This window comes from Equus asinus, chromosome 26 (assembly GCF_041296235.1).
Source record: "Equus asinus isolate D_3611 breed Donkey chromosome 26, EquAss-T2T_v2, whole genome shotgun sequence".
Lineage (NCBI taxonomy): Eukaryota > Metazoa > Chordata > Mammalia > Perissodactyla > Equidae > Equus > Equus asinus.
Genome location: NC_091815.1, coordinates 22736340 through 22761169, shown reverse-complemented (window position 1 = coordinate 22761169; position 24830 = coordinate 22736340). Strand labels below are relative to the sequence as shown.

Below are 24830 nucleotides of genomic sequence, written 5' to 3'. Positions count from 1 at the left end.
CACTGACTTACTCCTTCAAATCGTGACTCAAATCTTTCCTTCTCCATGGTTTAGTCTATTCTATTTCATTGCTCATTCTATTTCATACAGCAACCTAAACTGTCATATCCCTTGTGACTCCTTTTGAATGACCTTTCCCCCCATAACACTTATATCCTAACATACTCTACAATTTATTATTCTTCTATCTCCTCCTGCTAGAATTGCTCAGATATGTCCCAAACACCTAAGATAGTGGCTGGAATTATAGTAAGTACTTCATAAATACAACTAATTTTAGAACAATAGGCTCAGGTGGGGAAAGCATTTTAAACTCATTTTTGCTAGCAGACTCACTGCCTTTGCATGGATGGGGCAATGGTTTCATTTTTTTGTTAAGACTGCCACGATAAGTGGCTTCAGTTAAGGGTCTAGAATCAGTTTGGAATTTTGAACCCCACAAGTTTCAAAATTCTGAATTTACTGTCAACCTAGATTGAGCACCTACATGCACACATAGTATCTCTCTCTTTTTTTGCTGAGGAAGATTCGGCCTGAGCTAACATCTGTGCCAATCTTCCTCTATTTTGTATGTGGGTCACCACCACAGCATGGCTGCCAATGAGTGGTGTAGGTCTGTGCCTGGAACGAAACCTGGACCACCAAAGTGGAGTGCACCAAACTTAACCACTAGGCCACATGGCCAGCCCCAGTATTTAACAAAGCAATATCACTTTCAGTCTCTGCTAGTGGCTTCTGCAGTTAACACTACACTAAATTCATCTCTTTCACAGGACATTACCGAAAGCAGCAAGAAACATCCAATACACACATTCTGAATCACTCCTACCATTTACCCTAACATTACAGCTTTGACACAAGATCTGCCTTGTAAGATAGAGTAGCAGGGAGTCTGACCAAATGTCCCATCTATAAAAACAAGATCTTCAGTTTTCTAGCCTGAAGTGGGTCTATCCTCATTCTTCATGGCCCTAAGTCAGTCCACATTTGAAATTTCTTTAACCCACAGCACTTCACTTCCAGGTACAAAATTTTATATCCTTAATCATTTTTAGGCTCATTAACAGAAAACAACAGCATCAACAAATAAGAAATTTATTTAAATTTTATATAAAGAAATACAAGAGGCAGGTAGACCAGAGTTGGTATGGCTGTTCCATGAAATCAGCACAGATGTAGACCCGTTCTGTACTTTTGCTCCATCATCCTTAATACTCAGATACCATTCTCAAAGTCCCCGTAAAATTGTCAGGGCTGCAGATTAAATGTTCACATTGTAGGCAGGGAAACAAAGAAGTGCAGAGAGAAAAAAAGGATTTCTTAGATGTTCTACTCATACAAATACCACTTCCATCTTGTTGACCTGTGAGGGAGGCTGAATGTTTTCAGCCAAGAATTCTGTGAGAAAGGGAAAAAATGAGGCCGGCCCCATGGCCGAGTGGTTAAGTTCAGATGCTACGCTTCGGCTGCCCAGGGTTTCACTGGTTTGGATCCTGGGCGCAGACATGGCACTCATCAAGCCATGCTGAGGTAGCATCCCACATGCCACAACTACAAGGACCCACAACTAAAAATACACAATTATGTACCAGGGGGCTTTGGGCAGAAAAAGGAAAGATAAAAATCTTAAAAAAAAAAAAAAAAGGGAAAATGGATATTGTGTAGGGAAATAGCAGTCTCTGACACAGACTTCCATCATTTTTCATTGCAAAATAGTCTGTAATGTCAGTTTTTAATTTTAATTCAAAAGCTGTACATTCAAGTTTTAAAAAATTTCCTAGTAGATTTATTTTGGCTATCGATTTTTTTCGTTGTTTTCGTTGAGATGGTGGAAAATACTAGTTTTTGGACTATCTTACAATTCACTTCACATCCCTTCAACAACAATCCACTGATTAAATCTACAGTTGTGTTGTTGTTGTTGTTGTTTTTACAGTACTAATTGCCTCTTAAAGCATATGGGATGAGATCTGAATAGAGCTTTCTCACATTCATTACAGCATACAGTACCCCCTACTCAAATAATCGGGGCTGTGTTAATGAAAGATTTCTCGATATTCATTATATTCATAAGTGTCCTCCTCTCATGCAAATTCTCTAAAATAACACTACTAATAATGATAGCTAATATATGTGATATGCTATGTTCAAGGCACTGTTCTAAGAGCTTTACATGTAATAACTCACATAATACTTCCAAGAATCTTATAAGGAAAGTATTATTCTTGAGTCTATCTTACAAATTATTAAACCAAAGCAGAGGTTAATTACCATGATAAATGTCACAAAGGAAAGCAACTGGTAGAGTCAAGATAATGTTGAAAAAGACATATGGTACAGCTGAAGGCCTTCCTATATTTACTAAATTAACAGGATTATTCTTTACTATAATGTGCTAAAGTTTAACAGGTTCCAGTAATGAAAGGTTTTTCTACATGGATTACATTAACATTATCTTTTCCCCATATAAATTCACTGATGCTGAACTTTGTGAGGCAAAATGTGCTCCCATATTCACATTTTAAGAATTCTTTGATAATAATGGATTAATGACCAGAGAAAGCTTTCTATATTAATCACAAAGAATCAGGTAATTCATATATAAACTTGTGAGCCATGACTGAAGTCTATCCCACATTCCTTATATTCAAAAGATTTCTCACTGATATGAATTCTCTGATGTTGTGTTAGTTGTGAACCACGAGTAAAGGCTTTCCCACATTCCTTACATTGGTATGGTTTCTCACCAGTATGAATTCTTTGATGTCGAGAAAGATGTGAGCTCTGAGTAAAGGCTTTTCTACATTCTTTGCATTCATAGGGTTTCTCACCAGTATGGATTCTCTGATGTAGAGTAAGTTGGGAGCCATGACTAAAGGCCTTTCCACATTCCTTGCATTCATAGGGTTTTTCTCCAGTGTGAATTCGCTGATGTTGAGTAAGTTGTGAACCACGAATAAAGGCCTTCCCACATTCCTTACACTGATATGGTTTCTCACCTGTATGAATTCTCTGATGCTGTATAAGTAGTAAGCCACGAGCAAAGGCCTTCCCACATTCATTACATACATACGGTTTCTCACCAGTATGAAGTCTCTGATGTTGAGAAAGATGTGAACTCTGAGTAAAGGCCATTCTACATTCTTTACATTCATAGGGTTTCTCACCAGTATGGATTCTCTGATGTTGAGTAAGCTGTGAGCCACGAATAAAAGACTTCCCACATTCCTTACATTCATAGGGTTTCTCACCAGTGTGAATTCTCTCATGTTGAGTAAGTTCTGAGCCACGACTAAAGGTCTTCCCACATTCTTTACATTCATAGGGTTTTTCACCAGTATGAATCCTCTGATGTCGAGTAAGGAGTGAGCCACGATTAAAGGCCTTTCCACATTCCTTACATTGATAGGGTTTCTCACCAGTATGAATTCTCTGATGCTGAGTAAGTTGTGAACCATGACTAAAAGTCTTTCCACATTCCTTACATTCATAGGGCTTCTCATTGGTATGAATTCTCTGGTGTTGAGTAAGTTGTGAGCCGCGAATAAAGGCCTTCCCACATTCCTCACATTTATAGGGTTTTTCACCAGTGTGAATCCTCTGATGTTGCATAAGTAATGAGCCACGAATAAAGGCCTTTCCACATTCCTTACATTCATATGGCTTTTCCCCATTATGAATTTTCTGATGTTGAGAAAGCTGTGAGCCACAAATAAAAGCTTTCCCACATTCCTTACATTCATAGGGTTTTTCACCAGTATGAATTCTCTTATGCAGAATAAGTTGTGAGAGCTGAGTAAAGACTTTCCTACATTCTTTACATTCGTAGAGTTTCTCACCAGTATGAAGTCTCTGATGCAGAGTAAGTTGTGAGTTCTGAGTAAAGGCCTTCCCACATTCTTTACATTCATAAGGTTTCTCACCAGTATGGACTTTTTGATGTCGGGTAAGTTGTGAACTACGAATAAAGGCTTTTCCACATTCTTCACATTTATATGGTTTTTCACCTGTATGAATTCTATGATGTAAAATAAGTTGTGAGCTCTGAGTAAAGGCCTTCCCACATTCCTTGCATGCATAGGGTTTCTCACCAGTATGAAGTCTCTGATGAAGACTGAGCTGTGAATCACGACTAAAAGCTTTCCCACATTGCTTACATTCATAGGGTTTTTCACCAGTATGAATACTCTGATGTTGAGTTAGGTGTGAGGCTCGTCTAAAGGCCTTCCCACATTCCTTACATTTATAAGGTTTCTCAGGGGAATGACATCTGGGATGTTGAGTTAAGTAAGTATGCTGGCTGAAAATGGACATTTTTTCATATATGATCATCCCTTGCCTGAAATATTCCTCCTGACTTTCTTGTTGCTTTTCCAATGTGCCTTTGACTTCTAAATAATCTCTGGAACTGGACTCCTCAAGATCCCAGTTTTCAAGCCTAGCACTCATTTCCCATTGGGATAATTCTGTTTCATAAGTGTCCTTTTTTGGAGATAATTTCTTATTTGCACTCCTTGAAGGCAAGTCTGAAAGATAAAAAATGTCTTGTCATTTCAGAAGGAGAATTTCCACAGTAGATCAGACTATATATGAAAATATATACACGGAAGTAATACCCATAAGAAATACCTGGTTTACATCCATTTTACAAAATTTTTCAAATACTGTTTATGATGACCTATAGTAATACTTACTTACCTTTCACATCACAACCTTATACATATATAGTTTCCGAAAACAACAGCTACCCTGTTTTCTATTCTACACTGTTCTAGTCTCCGCTTTCTCCCCTCCTCCCTTTCTCATCCACACATACAGCTACACATTCAAAACCCACTAAACCCAGATTTCATGCTGCAGTAATGTGTTGCTACCTAGAGTTTGAAAAAATATTAGCTTAGAATGATCTCATATATTAACATGTAAAAAAGAGCAGCTCAGAGATCAGAGAATAATAAAACCTCACTGAGAAGATAAGGGAAGAGATCAAGGAAACTTTTTAAGTCAGTGGTTCTCAAACTGTGGTGGGGATCAAAATCACCTGGGGACCCTGTTAAAATTAAAGATGTCCAGATTACCACACCAGACTAAATCTGAATCAAGTGAATCAGAAAAAGAGCATGGAGATCTCTAGTTTTAATACTTCCCACCAACTGATTCAGATTGTGATTTGCTATTTCTGCTTAAAACTTTTAAGTAACTTTCTAGTTAAACAGAGTAAAATCCAATGCCTTCCATGACTTTGACAAAGCCCTCCATGGTCTGGTCCCTGCTTCTATCTGATTTCCTCATGAGCCTTCTCATCTTTGCTCACTATTTGCCAAACATACTAGATTCTTTTTAGCTCTGAAAAATTCACAAAGCCAATCTCAACTTAGAACTAACTAGAGCCTGTTCCATGTCTTTGGATTGCTCTGTATGAGCTCCCCTGCACTGACTGACTCTTTCTCATCCTTCAGGTCTCAATTTAAATACCAGTTCCTGAACCTTAAACGTCCATTTCCTGTAAGAGAAGGCTAGGTAATCTAAACCAACCTTCCTGATAAGAGCAATTTTACAAATTGGACAAAATATAAAAAGGCTCCTGACTGAAGGCACTGGAGAATTAATGTTGGAATAAACAGTTGGTGGGCTAAAAGTTAAAAAATATGAAAACTTAGAGAAATAAGCCCAACATTTGGGGCCACTTTTCCACTTAGGGAGGTCTTAAAATTCTAGAAAAGGCAACTGAGATGTGGAGAAACTATGCAGTGTTTTGGACTATTTCATAGGGCTTGGGTGACAATAACTGGAGAACAAGGCCCAGCATAAGTTTCTCCTTACTTTGGGTTGGGAACCCTGAGGGCTACAATAAGGGAGAAACAGTAAACCAGTCTACGCAGGGTCTGAAGCCTGAATCATCTCTGAATCATCTCAAACCCAGAAATCTGAACTAAGGTAATTCAAGATTGCCGGCCATAAGCAAACCTAAATCTTCACTGGAGATGTATAACATCATCCAAGGCTTCAATTACTTTTGTAATTTTTCTTTATGATATATAGCACTCAATAAAAAATAATCAGGTGAATGAGGGTACAAGATAACGACTGAAAAACAGTAGAAAGAAGATAAAAGAAACAGACTTATAAGGGCTCAAGTCATGTATCACCACCACAGTAACGATACACAACAGTTCTGTCACTCCTAAACACTCTAGTGCTGTCCCTTTGTAGGGAACCTCTCCTCACCTTACAGCAGATGCCTGGAAACCATGGATTGGTGGTTTCCCTAACACCTCCCTAAAGATGGAAACAAAAGTATATCTATACTAAATCTAAGATAAAAATAGAAAAAGTGATCATATGCACCTCTCTAATTGCCTTGCCTTTTGCATACTCCTTCCCAGGTACTAGTGAGGATTATCTTCTTTAGTTATGCCTATCCTTTTCAACCAAGATACCAAATTGCTTTTGTTTACTTAAGTCTTTACTTCACAATCTGTTTTGTTTCTTTATGCCCTGTCTCATGTCTTCTCTTATTTATTCTTCTATCCAAGGTCGATTCTATGTGTTCATCCCAGAAGAATGTCTTTATCATGTCTCAGGCACTGCTATCGGTCAAAGATGTAATGAATGGTTTCTGTAATCTTAAGGAATGTTGGGGATATTGAAGAGGAAAAAAAAAAGCAATTATTGCATATAAGGGAAGGCATCTGGAGTGATAAAGTTCCAGGCATTCTATTTAAAAAAGAGTATGTTGGATAGAAATAAGAAAAAGAACACAAACAAAATCTCATATACTGCTAATGGGAATCCAAAACAGCACAACCACAATGAACGAGAGTTTGGTTGTTTCTAATAAAGTTAAACATACACTTACACGATCCAGCAGTCCTATCTGTGGGTATGTACACTTTGTCCAGACAAACATCTGTACGCCAAAGTATATTATAGCAGCTTTACTCAAAATTGCCAAAAAATTGGAAACCCAGATGTCCCTCAAAAGATGAATGAATCAACAAACTTTGGTATTTCCCTACAATAGAACACTATTCAGCAATAAATAGAAACAAACTATTGCTTCATCCAATAATATGAATAAATCTTAAATATATTTTACTAAGTGAAAAAAGCCAGACCCTAAAGGCTACATAGTTTGATTCCATTTATATGATATTCTGGGAAAGGGAAAACTGTAGAGATGGAAAATAGGCCACTGGTTTTCACAGGCTGGAGAGGGGGAGGGATTGACAACAAAGGGACAGCATGAGGGAATCTGAGGGTGTAATGGAACTGTTGTATATCATGACTGTGACAGTAGATACACTTGATACGTAAATGGTGCATCGGATTTCCTGAAGGCCACCAATAAATGTTGGATAAAACATAATAAACAACCTTCTAAAAGTATGCCAAGCTTAAAATAAAATAAAGAAGATCCACAGGGGCCACAATGAAGTGATAACCAGAAAGTAGAGAGGTAAACATGCTTTGAAGCCACAGCCACCCTTGGGACATTTGCCGTCTTCAATTGCCTACGTTTGAATCTTAACACTCTAAAAAAACCAAGAGACAAGGCCTTGGGCCAACAATATGTCAGGGATTAGAAATAAACCTCTTTACAAAACTGGAACCATCCAAAGCCTACAGTTCAGAGGGAGGGAAAAAAAGACAACTCTGGCTTCAAAGGCAAATGACAAGGAAACCTTAGTCTCACCCATTTTAAGAAATTTGACTTTTACTCTGAGGTGGGGAGCCACTGGAGAGCTGTGAGCAGCCTGACAAGATTTGACTTTCGTTTAAAAATGAATCATCCTGGTGGTTTTGTTTAAATTTTTTAAAAAAAACAACAGAGAGTCAGTGGAAAAGTAGAGAAGCTAGGTAGATGGCGGTTAGGAGCAATAAGCCACATGGCTCAGACCAGATGACTGTGGATGAAGGGGTGGAGAAAGTGAGATGTGACAAGAAATTTTCGCATACTGAGGTACATGGGGCAGCAGCTATTCTGGTTTAAACCTGAGTCAGCCTGAACTAAAAAAGGCCTAACCTACGGCCTGTCAAACATACGTGGTACATCTGGTTTATCCATTAAAGTAAAGAATGCATTAAACATTATCCCCAAGTAAAAGAATGCACTCTTTGAAGATAAGGATGCACCCTTCCTTTCCTACAATACCAGGATCAGTAATACCAGTGTTAGTACTCCTGAAGATGTTTCCTTTCCTTGGACATCAGGGTCATTTTGACCTGCTCATCTGCAACTGAATATCTCTTTGAAACTCTTATGAATATGTATCCTAGGCATGTTTGATGTATATTCTTTGTTCTAAAAAGGTATAAAATTGTACTGAAAACCATGCTTCTCTGGAACGCTTTCTTCCTTTGTGGAGACTACCTTCCCAGATTACAGTCCTCAGCCTGGCTCAAGTAAAATTCACCTTCTCTCTCTTATCTATAGAATGGTTACTGGTTACTTGTGCTGACAGATGTCATTGGATTCTGGATATATTTTTTAGGTTTAATAAAGAAGATGTGATGACTGATTGGACATGTAATATGAGAGAAATCAAAGAAAACTTAAGTATTTTGGCTGAGCATCCAGAAGAATGGAAGTGCTGTTTACTGAGAACTCCTCATTGTAGTAGGAGCAGGTTTGGGAGAGAATATCAAAGAGTTTGGTTTTGAACTATTAGATATTGCAAAGAAGATGTTGAGTAGGCAGATATATGTACAAATACAGGGTTCTGGGGAGATATTTGGATTAGATATATAAATTTGGGAGTCATCAATAGATGACATTTAAAGCTATGGAATTTGATTAGATAATCCAGGAAGAGTCTTTGGATACAAAAGAGATGGGAAGAGAAGGGAAGAAAAGATAAGGGAAATTTGAGGATTGAGCCCTGGGGCACTTCAACAATTAGAAGTCAGGTAGATGAGAAGGAACCAAACAAAGGAGACTGAGAAGGAGCAGCCAATGAGCAAGGCGAAAAATTAGGAGAATGTGGAATCCCAGAGGCCAAGTGAAAAAAGTGTTTTAAGGACAAATGATCAATTATGTCAAATGCTGAGAGATAAGATAAATGGTGACGTCTAATTTAACAAAGCCTTTAATATGGAGATAATTAGTGATCTTTTTGGTGGAGTAATGGGGAAAAGTTTTGATTGAAGCAGATTTAAGAGCATGAGAAAAGAGCTGGAGCTAGGGAGCATGGAAAATTCTTTTGAGAAATTTTGTTGTAAAAAGTAGCAGAGAAATGAGGCCATATCAAGAGGAAAATAATGTGTGTCAAGAGATTTGTCTGTTTTATTTTTTCTTTTAAGATGGGAGAAACTACATGTTTGTGTGCTGATGAAAATGATTATAAAAACGTCCCTAAACAGATGAGAAGGAATGGTATTCAGTACACAAGTAGAGGTACTAGCCTTAGATAAAGGCACAGAAAGTTCATCTATCATAACAGGAAAAGAGGCAGAATGAGTATAGATGCAGTGAGGTAGACTGATGAGGAAGCTTGTAAAAATTCACCTCTGATTAGTTCAGTTTCCTCAGTGAAATCAGCTCAGGGCAATCATCTTAGAGTCAGGCAAGTGGAAATTATAACAGTCATGACCATTATGCAACTAAAACTTAGCTCTGAAGTAAATAAACAAAAATTGATAGACATACAAAGAGAAACTGATAAATCCACAGTCATAGTAGAGGACTGTGATACTGTGATATAATAAGAAATATCTATTTGGTCTTTGTGCCTGATTTCTGGCACAGAGCTCCTAAAACTCTTAGAATTTCCTGGTGATAAAGTTAAAAGGAATGTCTTTCGTTATTCATAACAAGTCCCTTTCTACCACACCTGAGTTTATGTTAATGAGGTGACTGTTGGAGAGCCTCTGAGGATGGGGGGGGGGGGCTGGTTGCCAGGGGAACCAACCATATGATTAGAGGGTTGGAACTTTCAGTCCTACCCCACCTACCTCTAGGGAGGGGGAGAGAGACTGGAAGTTGAATTGATTACTAATGGGCAATGATTTCATCATCATGCCTATGTAATGAAGCCTTGATGAAAAACCCTAACTGAAGGCGTTCAGAAAGCTTCTGGGTCAGTGAACACATCAAAGCGCTAGGTGCCCAAGAGGGGGCATGGAAGCTCTGCACCCCTTCTCCACACCTTGCCCTATGCATCTCTTCCATGTGGCTGTTCCTGAGTTGTATCCTTTAAAATAAATTGGTAAATGTGAGTGAAATGTTTTCCTGGGCTCTATGAGCCATTCTAGCAAATTACTGAACCCAAGGAGGAGGTTGTGGGAACCCCCAATTTACAGGCAGTCAGTCAGAAGTACAGGTGACAACCTGGGACTTGCAATTGGCATCTGAAGTGAGGAGCAGTCTTGTGGGACTGAACCCTTAACTTGTGGGGTCTGCACTAGCTCTGTGCAGTTAGTGTCAGAACTGAGTTAAATTGTAAGACACCCAGTTGGTGTCCACCAAGAATTGCAGAATTGCTTGGTGTGGGAAAATCCACATATCTGGTTTCAGAAGTGTTGTGTGAGTAAAAGGAAACAGTTTTTTTTCCTTTTAGGATAATAATATAAACAGACAAGAAATAAGGACAGAAGCCTAGAACATAATTGATAAGATAGGTAGACAGATAAAACTGATAACATGTTACCACATTATGATAAAATTAGAAATTACAAAAACATAGAAAAAACAATACAGGGGCCAGCCCAGTGGCACAGTGGTTAAGTTCACACGTTCCATTTCACTGGCCCAGGGTTCGCCGGTTCGGATCCCAGGTGTGGACCTATGCACTGCTTGTCAGGCCATGCTGTGGTAGGCATCCCACATAAAACAGAGGAAGATGGGCACAGATGTTAGCTCAGGGCCAGTCTTCCTTAGCAAAGAGGAGAGTTGGCAGCAGATGTTAGCTCAGGGCTAACCTTCCTCAAAAAAAAAAAGAAAAAGAAAAAACAATACACAATCCTAGAACTAAGTAACTATGATATGTCTATATAATGTTTGTCATAAAAAGAAGTAAAAATAAAACTTACAAATAACTTAGAAGTAGATACCAAGAGCAACTCTGTGTGAAATCCCATGAGATTCAGCTAATGCACCCACAGAAAACTTAGTCTTAAATGCATTTATTAGAAAACAAGAAATAATTAAAAACAAGAGAATTAAGATTTCAACTCAAGAAGCACAGGGAGAAATAAACAAAACAATTAGCTGGCTAAAAATCAGAAAACAAGTAAGCTAGAATTTAGAAAGAATAGAAATGATTAGAAAAACTAAAAGTCAATTCTTTGCAAATACCAATAAATGATATAGAAACTTGATATTGTAGGGAAAAAATCAGATTGGGCACAAATCCAAAACACAGGAAAGGAAAAGGAAGAACATAAAACCAAAAATCCAAAGGAGTCAAAAAGTGTTTATTAGAAAAACCTACATATAACTCAACAGTAAATTAGAAAAATTAGATGAAATGGATAAAAATAATAAAACATGACTCACAAATATAGAAAATCTGAGTCTACATCAATAACTACATAAGAATTTTAATGTAAGTTCAATGTCTATGTTCCTAAAAGGCAACAGATACTGATGACTGATGTATTACTGGCAAGATCAACCAAACCATTAAAGAATACATAATTCCAATCATACATAACTGTGCTGAACATATAAAAATATGGAAATCTCCCCAAGTCATTTTACAAAGTTAAGTTAACTCAGATAAGAAAACTGGACAAAGACAGCTCAGGAAAAACAAGCCAATCTCATGAACAAACATAGGTAAAATTTTAAAATAAAATATTAGCAACATAGAATCTAGCTGCGTATTTAAGGACTAAAACATCATGATCAAATAGGGTTTATCCCATGAATGAATATAGGTCAACAGAAGAAAATCTATTTTAAGACCCTCTATTAAAAACTCTCTAGGGGGCCAGCCCCGTGGCTGAGTGGTTAAGTTCTCACGCTCCGCTTCGGCAGCCCAGGGTTTCACTGGTTCGGATCCTGGGCGCGGACATGGCACTGCTCGTCTGGCCATGCTGAGGCGGCATCCTGCATGCCACAACTACAAGGACCCACAACTAAAATATACAGCTATGTACTAAGGGGATTTGGGGAGAAGAAGGAGGAAAAAAGAAGATTGACAACAGATGTTAGTTAGCTCAGGTGCCAATCTTGAAAACAAAACACAACTCTCTAAGACCAGAATGGTTCTTCCTTAACCTAATTAAGGGTATTTACCAGAAACCTATAGAAACATATTTTAATAGTTACAGACAGTCACAATGGTGCGACTTAAAATATTTTGACTTTACGATGGTGCAAAAGTGATATACATTCAGTGGAAACTGTACTTTGAATTTTGATATTTTCCCAGGCTAGTGATATGTGGTATGATACTTTTTTTTTAAAGATTAGCACCTGAGCTAACAACTGTTGCCAATCTTCTTTTTTTTTCCTTCTTCTTTTTCTCCCGAAAGCCCCCCAGTACATAGTTGTATATTCTAGTTGTGAGTGCCTCTGGTTGTGCTATGTGGGATGCCACCTCAGCATGGCCTGACGAATGGTGCCATGTCCGCACCCAGGATCCAAACCAGGGAAACCCTGGGCTCCCGAAGTGGAGTGCGAGAACTTAACCACTTGGCCACAGGGCCGGCCCCTGTGGTATGATACTCTTTTGTGATGCTGGGCAGCAGCAGCAGCTGAGCCACAGCTCCCAGTTAGCCACACAATCATGAGGGTAAATAATGGATACACTTACAACCATTCTGTACCCATCCAACCATTCTGTTTTTCACTTTTGGTATAATATTCAATAAATTACATGAAATATTCAACACTATTACAAAATAGGTTTTGCGTTAGATGATTTTGCCCAACTGTAGGCTAATCTAAGTGTTCTGAGCACATTTAAGGTAGGCTAGGCTTGGGCCAGCCCGGTGGCACAGTGGTTAAGTGCGCACGTTCCGTTTCATCAGCCCCGGGTTCGCCAGTTCGGATCCCGGGCACGGACATGGCACCACTTGGCACACCATGCTGTGGTAGGCGTCCCACATATAAAGTAGAGGAAGATGGGCACGGATGTTAGCTCAGGGCCAGTCTTCCTCAACGAAAAGAGGAGGATTGGCAGCAGTTAGCTCAGGGCTAATCTTCCTCCTCAAAAAAAAAAAAGGTAAGCTAGGCTAAGCTATGATGTCTGGTAGGTTAGGTCCATTAAATGCAGTTTTGACTGATGAAATTTTCAACCTATGATGGGTTTATCAGGAGAGAACTCCATCATAAGTAAAGGAAGATCTGTAAACACCAGAAGCACTCCCAATGAAGTTTGCAAAAGACAAGAATTATTTTCAAATTGTGAAATACTTCAATACTCTTCTCCTACGGATTATAGTTTGTTAAAAACAGTACAAATAGAAAAGGAAGAGATAATATATTATATAGAAAGAGTAAAGGAAGAGCTAATACATTATATGTAGAAAGCAAAATTATCTACCTAGAAATCCAATATTAGCCACTGAAAAACTATTAGATATTTCTACAAGGTTATTATGAATTTATAGAAATCAGTATTTGCTCTCTCTATATATATCAGTATCAACCCTTTAGAAAATGTCATAGAACAAAATATTCTATTCATAATATTAACAGAATTTATAAAATACTGAAGAAATTAATAAGAAATGTGTAAGAGCTTTTAAGAAAAAACAATGAAACTTTACAAACGTACACGAAAAGAAAAGTAGATATACAGCATGTTCAAAGATAGAAGGATTGAATATTGTAAATATGTGAATGGTTTATCAGATTTCCTGAAAACACCATGAAATGCTAGATAAATATGACAAACATCCTTTTAAAAGTATGCCATGCTTAAAGCAGACTGAAAGGAGGTACAATGAAGTGAGAACCAAAAACTAAAGATAAACACACTCTGAAGCCACAGCTACCTCAACACACTTGTTGACTTCAATTGCCTAAAGTTTGTATCTTAATGGTCTGAAAAGAATCCAAGATACAAAGCCTTGGGCCCACAAAAGGTCAGGTGTTAGCAGTGAACCTCTTCACAGAATCAGAACTATCCAAGGCCCACAGTTCAGAGCAAGGAAAAAAATCCATCTGCCCTCAAAGGAAAATGACAAGGAACGTTTCAGCCTTGGCCTAGACTCTCAATGAAAAGGAGAAAAGAATGCTGTGGATAATTCATCATTACACAAGAGCCCCTAAGCATGCAAGAAACTGCAGTTAGACTCGTTCCCCAGAAACTGAAATTGTTGAGTGATACATATACTATAAATACTTGAAATATATGAAAATATATAAAATCAAAACCATGAGAAAGGGACTATATAGAAGTAAAAAAAAAATAAGATTTAGGGGAGAGGAAAAATCAAAGTTGTAGAAATAAAGCAATATAATCAGTTACATTAAAATCTTAAGAAAAAAATCTTAAAGCAGCTAGAGAGAAAATACAGATTACTTACAAAAGGAACAACAATGAGACAGACGGCAGACTTCTCAAGAGCAACAAAGAAGCCAGAAGACAGTAGAATAATATCTTCAGAGCGCTGAGAAAAAAATAATTGTCAGTAGAGAATTCTAGACCCAGTTAAATCATCAGGCAAGAATGAAAGGTGAAACAAGGTTATTTTGCAACAACAGCAAAAATAAAAACTGAGAGCATTTACTACCAATAGGCCTTGCCTATCATGATAAATAAAATGATCCCAGTAGGAAGGTTTGATGGAAGAGGAACAGTGTACAAATAACGGGATAATCATGTGAGTGAATCTACAAGCAAACATGGCCATTATAAACAAAAATAATGCCCATTTGGGGGGTTAAAAAGAAAACAGAAGTAAAATACCAGACAACAATAACATGTGAGATGGGAAAGATTAATCAAAATTAAAGCATTCTAAGATCCTTTATACTGTCACGGTAGAAGGGAGAAATTAACTTTAGCCTGTATTAAGTATGTATTTGTTAAGTGACGCACACAAGAATGATAATGATTATAGGACCAAAACAGGCATGGATAGTCCCAAAATATTTAAACTCACCAGTAATCACAGGTATATGTTATTCCATCTTTTTTTAATCTATAAATTGACAAAGATATTTTTAAGTGAAAATATCTAGTGCTGGTAGAAGTATAGAAAAAGAGCAGTCATACACTGCTGATACACTCCTGGTAAGAATTTTGTGACAATGAAATATCCATTTCACATAGAGCTGTCAATATCTCATCTCTCTATGGAACCTCAACTTACTGCCACAACAGCCACCAACTTATTTCAAGTAGGCATGATCCTTTTTACTTGTGTTTTTCAACTTGGCCTTGAAATCCTAGGGGTGAGAGTGGGGCATATAGTTATTGCAAAACCTCTGCAGAGAAGTATGCAAACCACATATTGTATGTGGATTGAGTAACTATGTTTTAATATTAATTAAAACATTTAATATCTAACAAAAATTTAATTTCCATTAAATGTCTATTTTTTCAGACATCATTACAATTAGTAAAAACTACAAAGCTCCATTTGCATTAAAAAGAATGAAGTGCATGTGATAAAAAGTTAAAGATAACCATTAAAAGCATGTAAATAGTGTAAGCCTTCCAAACTAAGTAAGAGGGAAAATGGAGTTAAAAAAACAAAAACAAAATACAGTATCCATCCTAATTAAGGAGAGAGATTACAAAAGGAAGCAAAGAAGATTAAAAGAGCAAACAAAAAGCATAAAATAGGGGAGAAATAAATCTAAGCATACTGGCAGTAATTAAGTGGAGTGAACCTTCAAATTTAACAACTCAATTTTCAGATAATATCATATTGCAGTGGTTAGCAAACATTTGAACATCTGAATAACCTAAGGAACTTCAAAACACAACGGTAATGCGTCTCATGCGTCTCGTGCCCAGAGACTGTGATTTAATTGGTCTAGGGTGTGGCCTGGGATCTGGAATTTTTAAAGGGACTCCAGCTGTTTCTAAAGTGCATGTAAGTTTGGAAATCATTGCCACATTTTTTTCCAAAGTGGTTATGCCCGTTGATACTGCCATCAGTAAGGTATAGAGCATTTAAAAAAAGAAAAACAAATCTACTCCAGTGTAATTCCCAGACCTACAGTTCAGTCATTTCAAGTGTACGGTGCAGTGGTTTATAGTATATTCACACAGTTATGCAACAATCATCACAATCAAATTTTATAATATTTTTATCACCTCAACAAGAAACCCTCTGGGGACCAGCCCTGTAGCCAAGTGGTTAACTTCACATGCTCTGCTTTGGTGGCCTGGGGTTCACTGGTTTGGATCCTGAGTGTGGACCTACACACTGCTCATCAAGCCATGCTGTGGTGGCATCCCACATAGAGGAACTAGAATGACTTACAACTAGAATAAACACTTTGTACTGGGGCTTTGGAGAGGGGGAAAAAAAGAGGAAGACTGGCAACAGATGTTAGCTCAGGGCCAATCTTCCTCACACACACACACAAAGAAACCCTGTGTCTACTAGCAGTTATTTTCAATATCCTCATTCTCATTCTCCAATCCACCCCCACCTCCCAGCCCCCACCCCAGTGCTGGGCAACTGCTAATCTACTTCCTGTCACTACAGATTTGTCTACTGTGGACATTTCATATAAATAGAATCATACAGTATGTAGTCTTTGTGTCTGGCTTCTTTCATTTATCATGTTTTCAAAGTTCATCCATGTTGTAGTGTGTATCAGAACTTCATTCCTTTTTATTTCTGAATAATATTTCATTGTAAGGATACACAAAATTTTATTCATCCAGTTGATGGACATTTGGGTCGTTTCCACTTTTCAGCTATTGTGAATAATGAGGTATACAGCACTTCTGCCCCCAAGAGTTGTGATCACTTGGTACTGTCAGACTTAATTTTTGCTAATGTAGGGTGTGTGAAATAATTATGTCACTGTGGTTTTAATTTCCACTTCCTGATTTCTAATGAGGTTGAGCACTTTTTCATGTTTACTGGCTATTTGCATTTCCTTTTCCTTGAACTGCCTATAAAATGTTTTTTACCCAATTTTTCAAAAAGGTTATTTACCTTTTTCTTATCAATTTATATAAGGTTTTTATACTCTAGATACTAATTTCATTGCAAATATCTTCATCCAATTCATGGCTTGTGTTTTACTTTCTTTATGATGTCTTTTTATAAAGAGAATAATTTTCATGCAGTTAAATGTATCAATCCTTTAATGATTATTTTAAAAAAGAACTAAATAGAACCTTTAGAAATGTCCTATTTGTTTCTCTTTCAAATATGTTCCTTTATGAAAATCTCTTCCTGCTTGTCATTTTTGCAATTTAGTCTATTTCTTTAAATATTTCACCAAACTTTATATTTACATCTAATAATTCCAATATGTGAAATCTTTTGCCATGTAATCTGTTGTTTCCTTAGATTATCTATCACTCACCTGTGACCTGTTTCCTTGTGGGTGTGGTGATCTTTGTGAGCTCATCTTTTGTTGATCTTAGTTTGTGAGACTTCTAAAGCCCTCTTACTTTCCTCCAGAGAGGATCTGCATTTGCTTCAGCCAGGAGTCAGAGGGTACCACCTTAGCCAATAAAATTTCAACTCCTTTTTTTCTATTGCCTGTCTTTATTTCTTATTACTCCTTCATTCACTCTTTTTTAGATATAATGTTTTTCTGTTCCTCATACAAAGTTAATGCCTATCCCAAGCCCTTTATACTTACTACTCTATCTGCCTGGAATACTGTTCCCCAGATATTAGCCTGACTCTTGCCCTTACTTCAGTCACGTCTTTTTTCAAACAGTACCTCCTTAGACAGGCTTTTCCAAAATCTCTCTAAAACAGCCCACTCCACTCCCCATTTAGTTCTTTATTTGCCCACTCTACTTTACCTTTATTCATACTGCTTATTGCTACCTGTAATTGTTATACTTATTAAATAAATGTATTTATGTACATATAGAGGCATACACATATATTTTTATTTCCTTATTTATTTTGTATTTCTCCCACAAGAATATAAGTTTCAGTAGAACAGGAATCTTGTCTAGATCATTATTTCTCCAATGCCTACTACAGTCCCTGGCACAAAATAGGCCCTCAATAAATATATTTTGAATGAATGAACAATTTTAAAGAATGCAGACAATGATATAAGTCTAAATACACAAAAAATATCTGGAAAGGAACTAACTCTCTAGTTTACATAAAAGGTTGTCACTGGGGAAAAGGAAGAGCCCCTCCCTCCTTTGAAAGTGGGAAGGATTATTATAAAAGACAAAAATGGAGAAGAAGTAGGGATTAGGTGGGATTCCTTAGGGAGACAGTGCTCTTCTCAAGTCAGAGGGTTTTTTCCCACACAACTTGGGCCCTGCAGGGGAGTGCACCAACCAATAACTTCCTAAAGCCTTTGAAGAAAGAGGAGCGAAGGGGCAACAAACAGTTATAGTGCATTGACTTGCAGAGTCCAAAGAATAAAGTGATCATGCAGGTAGGAAAATCACTTCTTAAAGTTTTAACTGATATAGACTATCTTATTTTGCTACAGGAAAAAACAAATTTTCTTAGACCATCACAGGTTTTTCCTGAGCTATTTTCCAATTAAAAGTGGTTGTAGGGGCCGACCCTGTGGCCAAGTGGTTAAGTTTGTACTCTCTGCTTCGCTGGCCCAGGGTTTTGCTGGTTTAAATCCTGGGCGTGGACACAGCACTGCTCGTCAAGCCACACTGAGGCGGTGTCCCACATGCCACAACTAGAAGGACCCACAACTAAAATATACAACTATGTACTGGGGGGATTTGGAGAGAAAAAGCAGGAAAAAAAAAAAGAAGATTGGCAACAGTTGTTAGCTCAGGTGCCAATCTTTAAACAAAAAAGTGGTTCTAGCATATTCATTCAATGTAAAATACTAAGTTCTTAAAATGTAGTATTCAACCAAAAAAATACAAATAAGAGAATGTGTTTGTTGTAATGGATTGTGTTCACGTGAATTATTAGTAAATTGCACTGATCCACCCTATCAGTATATAAATAATATGAGCTCTTATGTTGTCAGAAAAACCATACATTTCTGCATCTATTTTTTAAAAAATATTTAGAGCTCTTTTAGCAGATCTAAATTGTAACAATGCAAAGCCTGTTTTTTCTGACAATATTGCAAGTGTCCCAGAATTCAAATCTAGCTCCTTGATCATCAAGGAAGACAGAAGGAAGACAGAAGAAAAACAGGCAATTATATTTGAAGGAAGGAGAAGATAAATGTGCCCTTTGAAACTATCTATGTCTACTGCTAGTAATTTAAAACCATTCCTTAGAGAATAAGAAGAAGAAATTCAGTTAATGACTTAAAAACAACCTTGAAATAACATCAGAGAAAGCAGCCATTGCAGAGGTAGATCCTGAAATACTAGGGGTTGATGTCCTTACCTAGTGACACCAGATTACTATAGTTCTCCAACATCACATCTCTATACAAGTCTTTTTGAGCAGCGTCCAGGCATTCCCACTCTTCCTGAGAGAAATCAATGGCAACATCCCTGAACATCACTGATCTCTGAAACAGCAAACATAATACTAGTTGTGGAAATAAAGAAAATATTTTTTCAATGGAGGGGGAGATGACGGGGAGCTCTCCACAAAGGAGGCAACAGAGCAAAGAGGCTGGGAAGCCTCTGACATGAATGAGACACTAAAGATACTCGTGCTTCTGAAGTGCCAACATGTTCTTTTTTATTTCTGTTACTGTAGATATTTCCTGCATATAGAACATCTCATTAGACACATAAGTCTGGGAATTAATAAAGTAAATGCAGTGTCCCAATTAAAAGAAATAGCATACACAGGCAACCTGTACAGTATGTATCTTGTATATCACATGTTCTCAATAAATGCAAGTTTCTCTTTCTTCTTGTCTATTTAAGAAATAAGAAAAATTGGGGAAATATTTCTGTAAAATCTTATAAAATCTCTACCTTATAAAATAAGATTTGTATAAAATTAAAGAATTTATTGGAACCTCAGGTTCATCATTGTATCAGATTATTATCTCATACGCATTTTCCTTGTTACAATAATTTAGTAAATTTTTTAATGGGCTGCAGAATAGCTCCATGTAATGAGTATATCTGACTTAATAAGTCAGCATATTTGAACATTTTAGGTTATATAAAAATCTCGCAGGCATTTCTTACTTTTGGGAGTTTATAATTCTCAACGACTTTTGTACATGAATGATTGCCTTTCTTGTTACTATTCATTACTTATAAATGTACCTTTTCTTTGTTCTAAGTAATAAAAAGATGGAAAAGACAATCCAAATGTACACATTCAAGAATAGCAAATAATGTTGAATCTCAACACGATCCATAGTTTTGGTATTCGTCAATTACAGATTCCCAGGGAAGATCCCGGACCTCTCTGTCTTCAGTCTCTAATCACGTTCCTAATCTTAAAAGCTCACAAAGCACGAGCTCTTGCCATGTAAGGAGACTGAGGCCAGTCGAGTCCGACTCCTATCTCGTCTAACTGGGAAACTTAGGTTTAAAGTGAAGTTCAAAGTTTTCTCATGTGTGGTGCATTTAACATCCTCCTCTATCTTATAAAATCAGGGAATGTGCTTTTCTTATATCAGTGCTCCTAGTCAAAGATGCTCCATGAATTTTTGAATAGGTATGTGGATACAGGTTAGATTAGAAAGACATACTTAGGGAAGACATTATCACTTATAAGAATGGAACACACTGGGAGTACATTCCTGAGTGGGGTCAGTTAGGAAGTTTCAGGAATAAGGAATGCAAACATGTCCATACTCTGTAAAAAGATGACTGCTTAAAGAGGACACAAAGAAACACAAATTTACCTGAGCCATGGTTTTTAGAGCTGCAAGAAATGATCAGCCCTCCTCTGGATTCCTATCTTAGAGAAGCACAGGGTCTGGAAAAGGCAGAGCTGGGGAGGAGAAAACAAAGCCATGAGACCATACTCTTTGCAAAGCTCCAAATGAGTCAGTTAGAATTATCTTTGCTGCTCTCCTCTTCCTGTCTCTTGCTCCCATCCCCAAAATACACTAAGGAGAGGAGATATAGGTGGTGGTTCTTACCCCAGTCAAACTCAGTGCTCTCTAAATACAAAAAGAAAATATCTGTAAGAATTTCTCTACCATTTCTGAAATGAAACTTATAGATAATGTGACACATTTATGTACGTTATACCAAAAATAGAGATAATGACCAACTGTTATATTTCAATATATTAATGATCATACACAACCTCATCAGAAGGCGCAAATAATTAAATGCTTATGCTTGCACCTACTTAAAATGAACAAATTTAGATTTATAAGATGACAATATTCAGCCAAGTATTGTTGATATCTTTTATTTATATTTGACATTTTAAAATAAAAGCTATATATGTAGACAGGCATACCTCGGAGATATTGCAGGTTCAGTTCCAGACCCCCCAATAAAGCAAATATTGCAATAAAGCGAGTCATATGAATTTTTTGGTTTCCCAGTGCATATAAAAGTCATGTTTACACTATACTGTAGTCTTTTAGGTGTACAATAGCATTATGGCTAAAAAAAACCAATGTATACACCTTAATTTAATAACGCTTTATTGCTAAGAAATGCTAACCATCATCTGAGCCTTCAGCAAGTTTTAACCTTTTTACTCTTGGAGGGTCTTGTGAAAAATGCAGTATCTGTGAAGTGCAATAAAACAAGGTGTGTGTGTGTGTGTGTGTGTGTGTGCAGAATCAATGAAATTCATTATCTACAAGTGGAGGCTTCTACAAATCTGTGATACTGGCAAGTCAAACATCACAAGCAGCGCTGCCATCCGTGCTGTGACTTTTTAAATGGTTTAAAAAAATCTCCGCAAACTTCTGAATAAAACAAACTACAATCTTTTCTCAATCAAACTATAGTAGCATTCCTGAGAGATTTAGCTGATAGTAAAACCAAGCAATAATAGTAAAATGGACAAATTCAGAAATTTTTAAAAATCATGCAAACAATGCTTTATGTGAGAGGTTCTAGACCTGGATAATTATAAACACATCTTTTCCCAGCTGTGGTCCTCATTTTGTAGGTCATACAACAATTCTTTGTTGTGTACTGCAGGACTCCTTGATGAAAAGTTGGCAAACTACTGCCCACCAACTATTTTTGTACATAAAGCTTTACTGGAACACATCTACACTCATTTGTTTATAAATTGGCTATTTTCACACTACAGTGGTAGAGCTCAATAGTTTCAACAGAGACCACATGACCCATAAAGCTTAAAATATTTACTGTGTAGCCCTTTACAGAAAAGCTATCTAACCTTTGATCTAGATCAGCTTCAAGCCTTCAAATGCCAGAAGCCTTGACCCTCAACCCAGTTATTTTAACACTCAGAAGCACCCAGATATATTATTTCCAAACATCCCCTAGGGAGAGTCACTGCCCTTACAGAGAGTCACTGCTACAGGTGCCCCACAAGTATTTAATCAGAAATTCCACTTCTTCCACATGTGGAAAGCTCAATAGATAATTGTGCCCATCTTTTTTTTTTTTTAAGATTTTATTTTTCCTTTTTCTCCCAAAGCCCCCTGGTACATAGTTGTGTATTTTTAGTTGTGGGTCTTTCTAGCTGTGGCATGTGGGATGCCGCCTTAGCATGGCTTGACGAGCAGTGCCATGTCCACGCCCAGGTTTCAAACCAGTGAAACCGTGGGCTGCCGAAGCAGAGAGCACGAACTTAACCACTCGACAAGGGGCCTGGCCTAATTGTGCCCATCTTAACAACCAAAAATAATTCAGATAAGTTGAAAAATCAGAATTTCTTTTAAATTCATCACAGAGCTAAAGACACAAAGAAATTTAAATGCAATAAATTCCCAAAAGTACCAAGCTCTTGAAAGACATATGGATGCTCCCATCTCTGGCAGGGCTTAGATTAAATTGTAATTACTTAAAGGTAAACAGTCCAACCATTCCAATAAAAAGATAATGTAAAGATAAAAAAGCAAGAGCCAACTAGATGCTCTTTACAAGAGCAAAGTGCCAACTATATGCACTTTAAATATAAAGGCACAGGTGAGTTGAAAGTAAAATGGTAGAGAAAGATATACCATACAAATACTAAGCATGAGAAAGCCTGTGTACCTGATTAATATAAGACAAAAGAAACTTCAAGACAAAGAGTAAAACTAGAGAGAAAGAGGGCAAATTCATCAAGAAGACATAGCAATTCTAAATGTCTAGAGATTTAACAACAAAGCATCAAAATATATGAAGCAAAAATTGACAGAACTAAAGAAAAAAATGAACAAATCCACAATTAGATTTGGAAATTTTAACATCTTTCTCTCAGTAATCAATAGAACGAGTACACAAAAAAAATCAGTAACAATATAGAGGATTTATGTATAACACTATCAAGTACCTTGACATAATTGATACCAAACCCAATTGTCAAGAATACCACACCCAACTGTCAAAATCTGAGCTGAGCTCAAGAGAGTCCAGCTGCCAGTTGTCGGAAAAACCAATTAAGACAACAAGCCAAAATGAAAGTAACAGTCAAGCCCTTAATCACTTACTAGTCACTTGATATAAGCAAGAGGCTAACCCAGAGAAAGCGCTGACTCCTCCACTGTTCATATTCCCCCATGGAAAAGCACCTAGAGAGGGTCAGATGGAACAGCACAGATGTGGTGAATCATCTCACTGCCAAGAGAGTACCAAACAAAAGGCTCCTCCCATTTCGTGGGCTAGGGCCATAGAGAGGGAGAGGAGGAAGGGCTAGGAGTTGAAAGGTACTGAGCACTGAGTCACAGTGGAGAAAAAGTGTCTTCAAGGTTTTCCCCACTACCCTTGATAAGGAAGTCTTGGCAGAGGTATCTGATAAGGAGGTATCCTAAGGGAGGTGCTTGGGCTAGGAATGCAGATATGCAGAAGAGCAGAGCTGGCTAGGGGGCCTCAGTCCTTGACTGCAACTCCCTTAGGAGAGTGCAACGTACTGGTTATGCACGATGTCCAGAGTGGGGAGGAAACAAGTATCAAAAATATTTTAAAATTGAATCATACAGAGTATATTTTCTGGTCTTTGTCCACACATCATTAAATTAGAAATCAATAAGAGGTCTAGAAGAATCTCCAAATATTTGCAAATTAAACACACTTCTAATAGCCCATGAGTCAGAGAAGAAATAACAAAAACATTACCAAATATGTTGAACCGAATGACTACAAAAACACAACTTAACAAATTTTGTGGGCTGCAGCAAAAGCAGTATTTAAAGGAAAATTTATAGCTTTAAATGCTTATACTAGAAGAAAAAGGAAGGTGTAAGATCAATGACTTAGGCTCCTACCTTAAGGACCTGGAAAAAGAAGAACAAATGAAGCCCAAAGTAACAAGAAAAGAAATAATTTAAATGATATGGACAAATGCCCTAAAACACAAATTACCAAACGTCACACAAGAAGAAAAAGAAAACATAAATTGCCCTATAGATATTAAAGAACTTGAATTTTTAGTAAAACAAAACACTCTTCCCACAGAGAAAGTCCAGATGGCTTCACCAGTAAGTTCTACCAACATTTAAGGCAGATATACTACTATTCTTTAACAAACTTTTTCAGAAAATAGGAAAAGGAGAAGACACTCTCTTCTACATTTTGAGGCCAAATAACCATGATACCAAAACCTGACAAAAATATTACAAGAAAAAAATTATAGTTCAATATCTCTCATGAGCATAGACACACAAAAACATTATGAAGTAGGAATACTGGCATTGTTATTCCAAAATCTATATATAT

General features: G+C 37.2%; 1 protein-coding gene across 3 annotated transcripts in view; it reads right to left on the bottom strand.

Moving 5' to 3' along the window:
* Positions 1 to 1079: 1079 nt before the first annotated feature.
* Positions 1080 to 24830, bottom strand: part of ZNF420 (zinc finger protein 420) — a 29841-nt gene continuing 6090 nt past the window's right edge. The window contains exons 3-5 of one of the 3 annotated variants that reach the window (XM_014848730.3): positions 20873 to 20961; positions 19441 to 19567; positions 1080 to 4526 (exon numbers count right to left, since the gene is read on the bottom strand). In XM_014848730.3, the coding sequence (XP_014704216.1) occupies positions 2596 to 4526; positions 19441 to 19567; positions 20873 to 20881 (2067 nt within the window). In that variant the 5' untranslated portion in view covers positions 20882 to 20961 and the 3' untranslated portion in view covers positions 1080 to 2595. Of the gene's footprint in view, positions 4527 to 14481; positions 14566 to 15060; positions 15078 to 19440; positions 19568 to 20872; positions 20962 to 24830 lie in introns of those variants that run through there. The other 2 variants (XM_070498979.1, XM_070498978.1) reach the window with 2 other exon arrangements.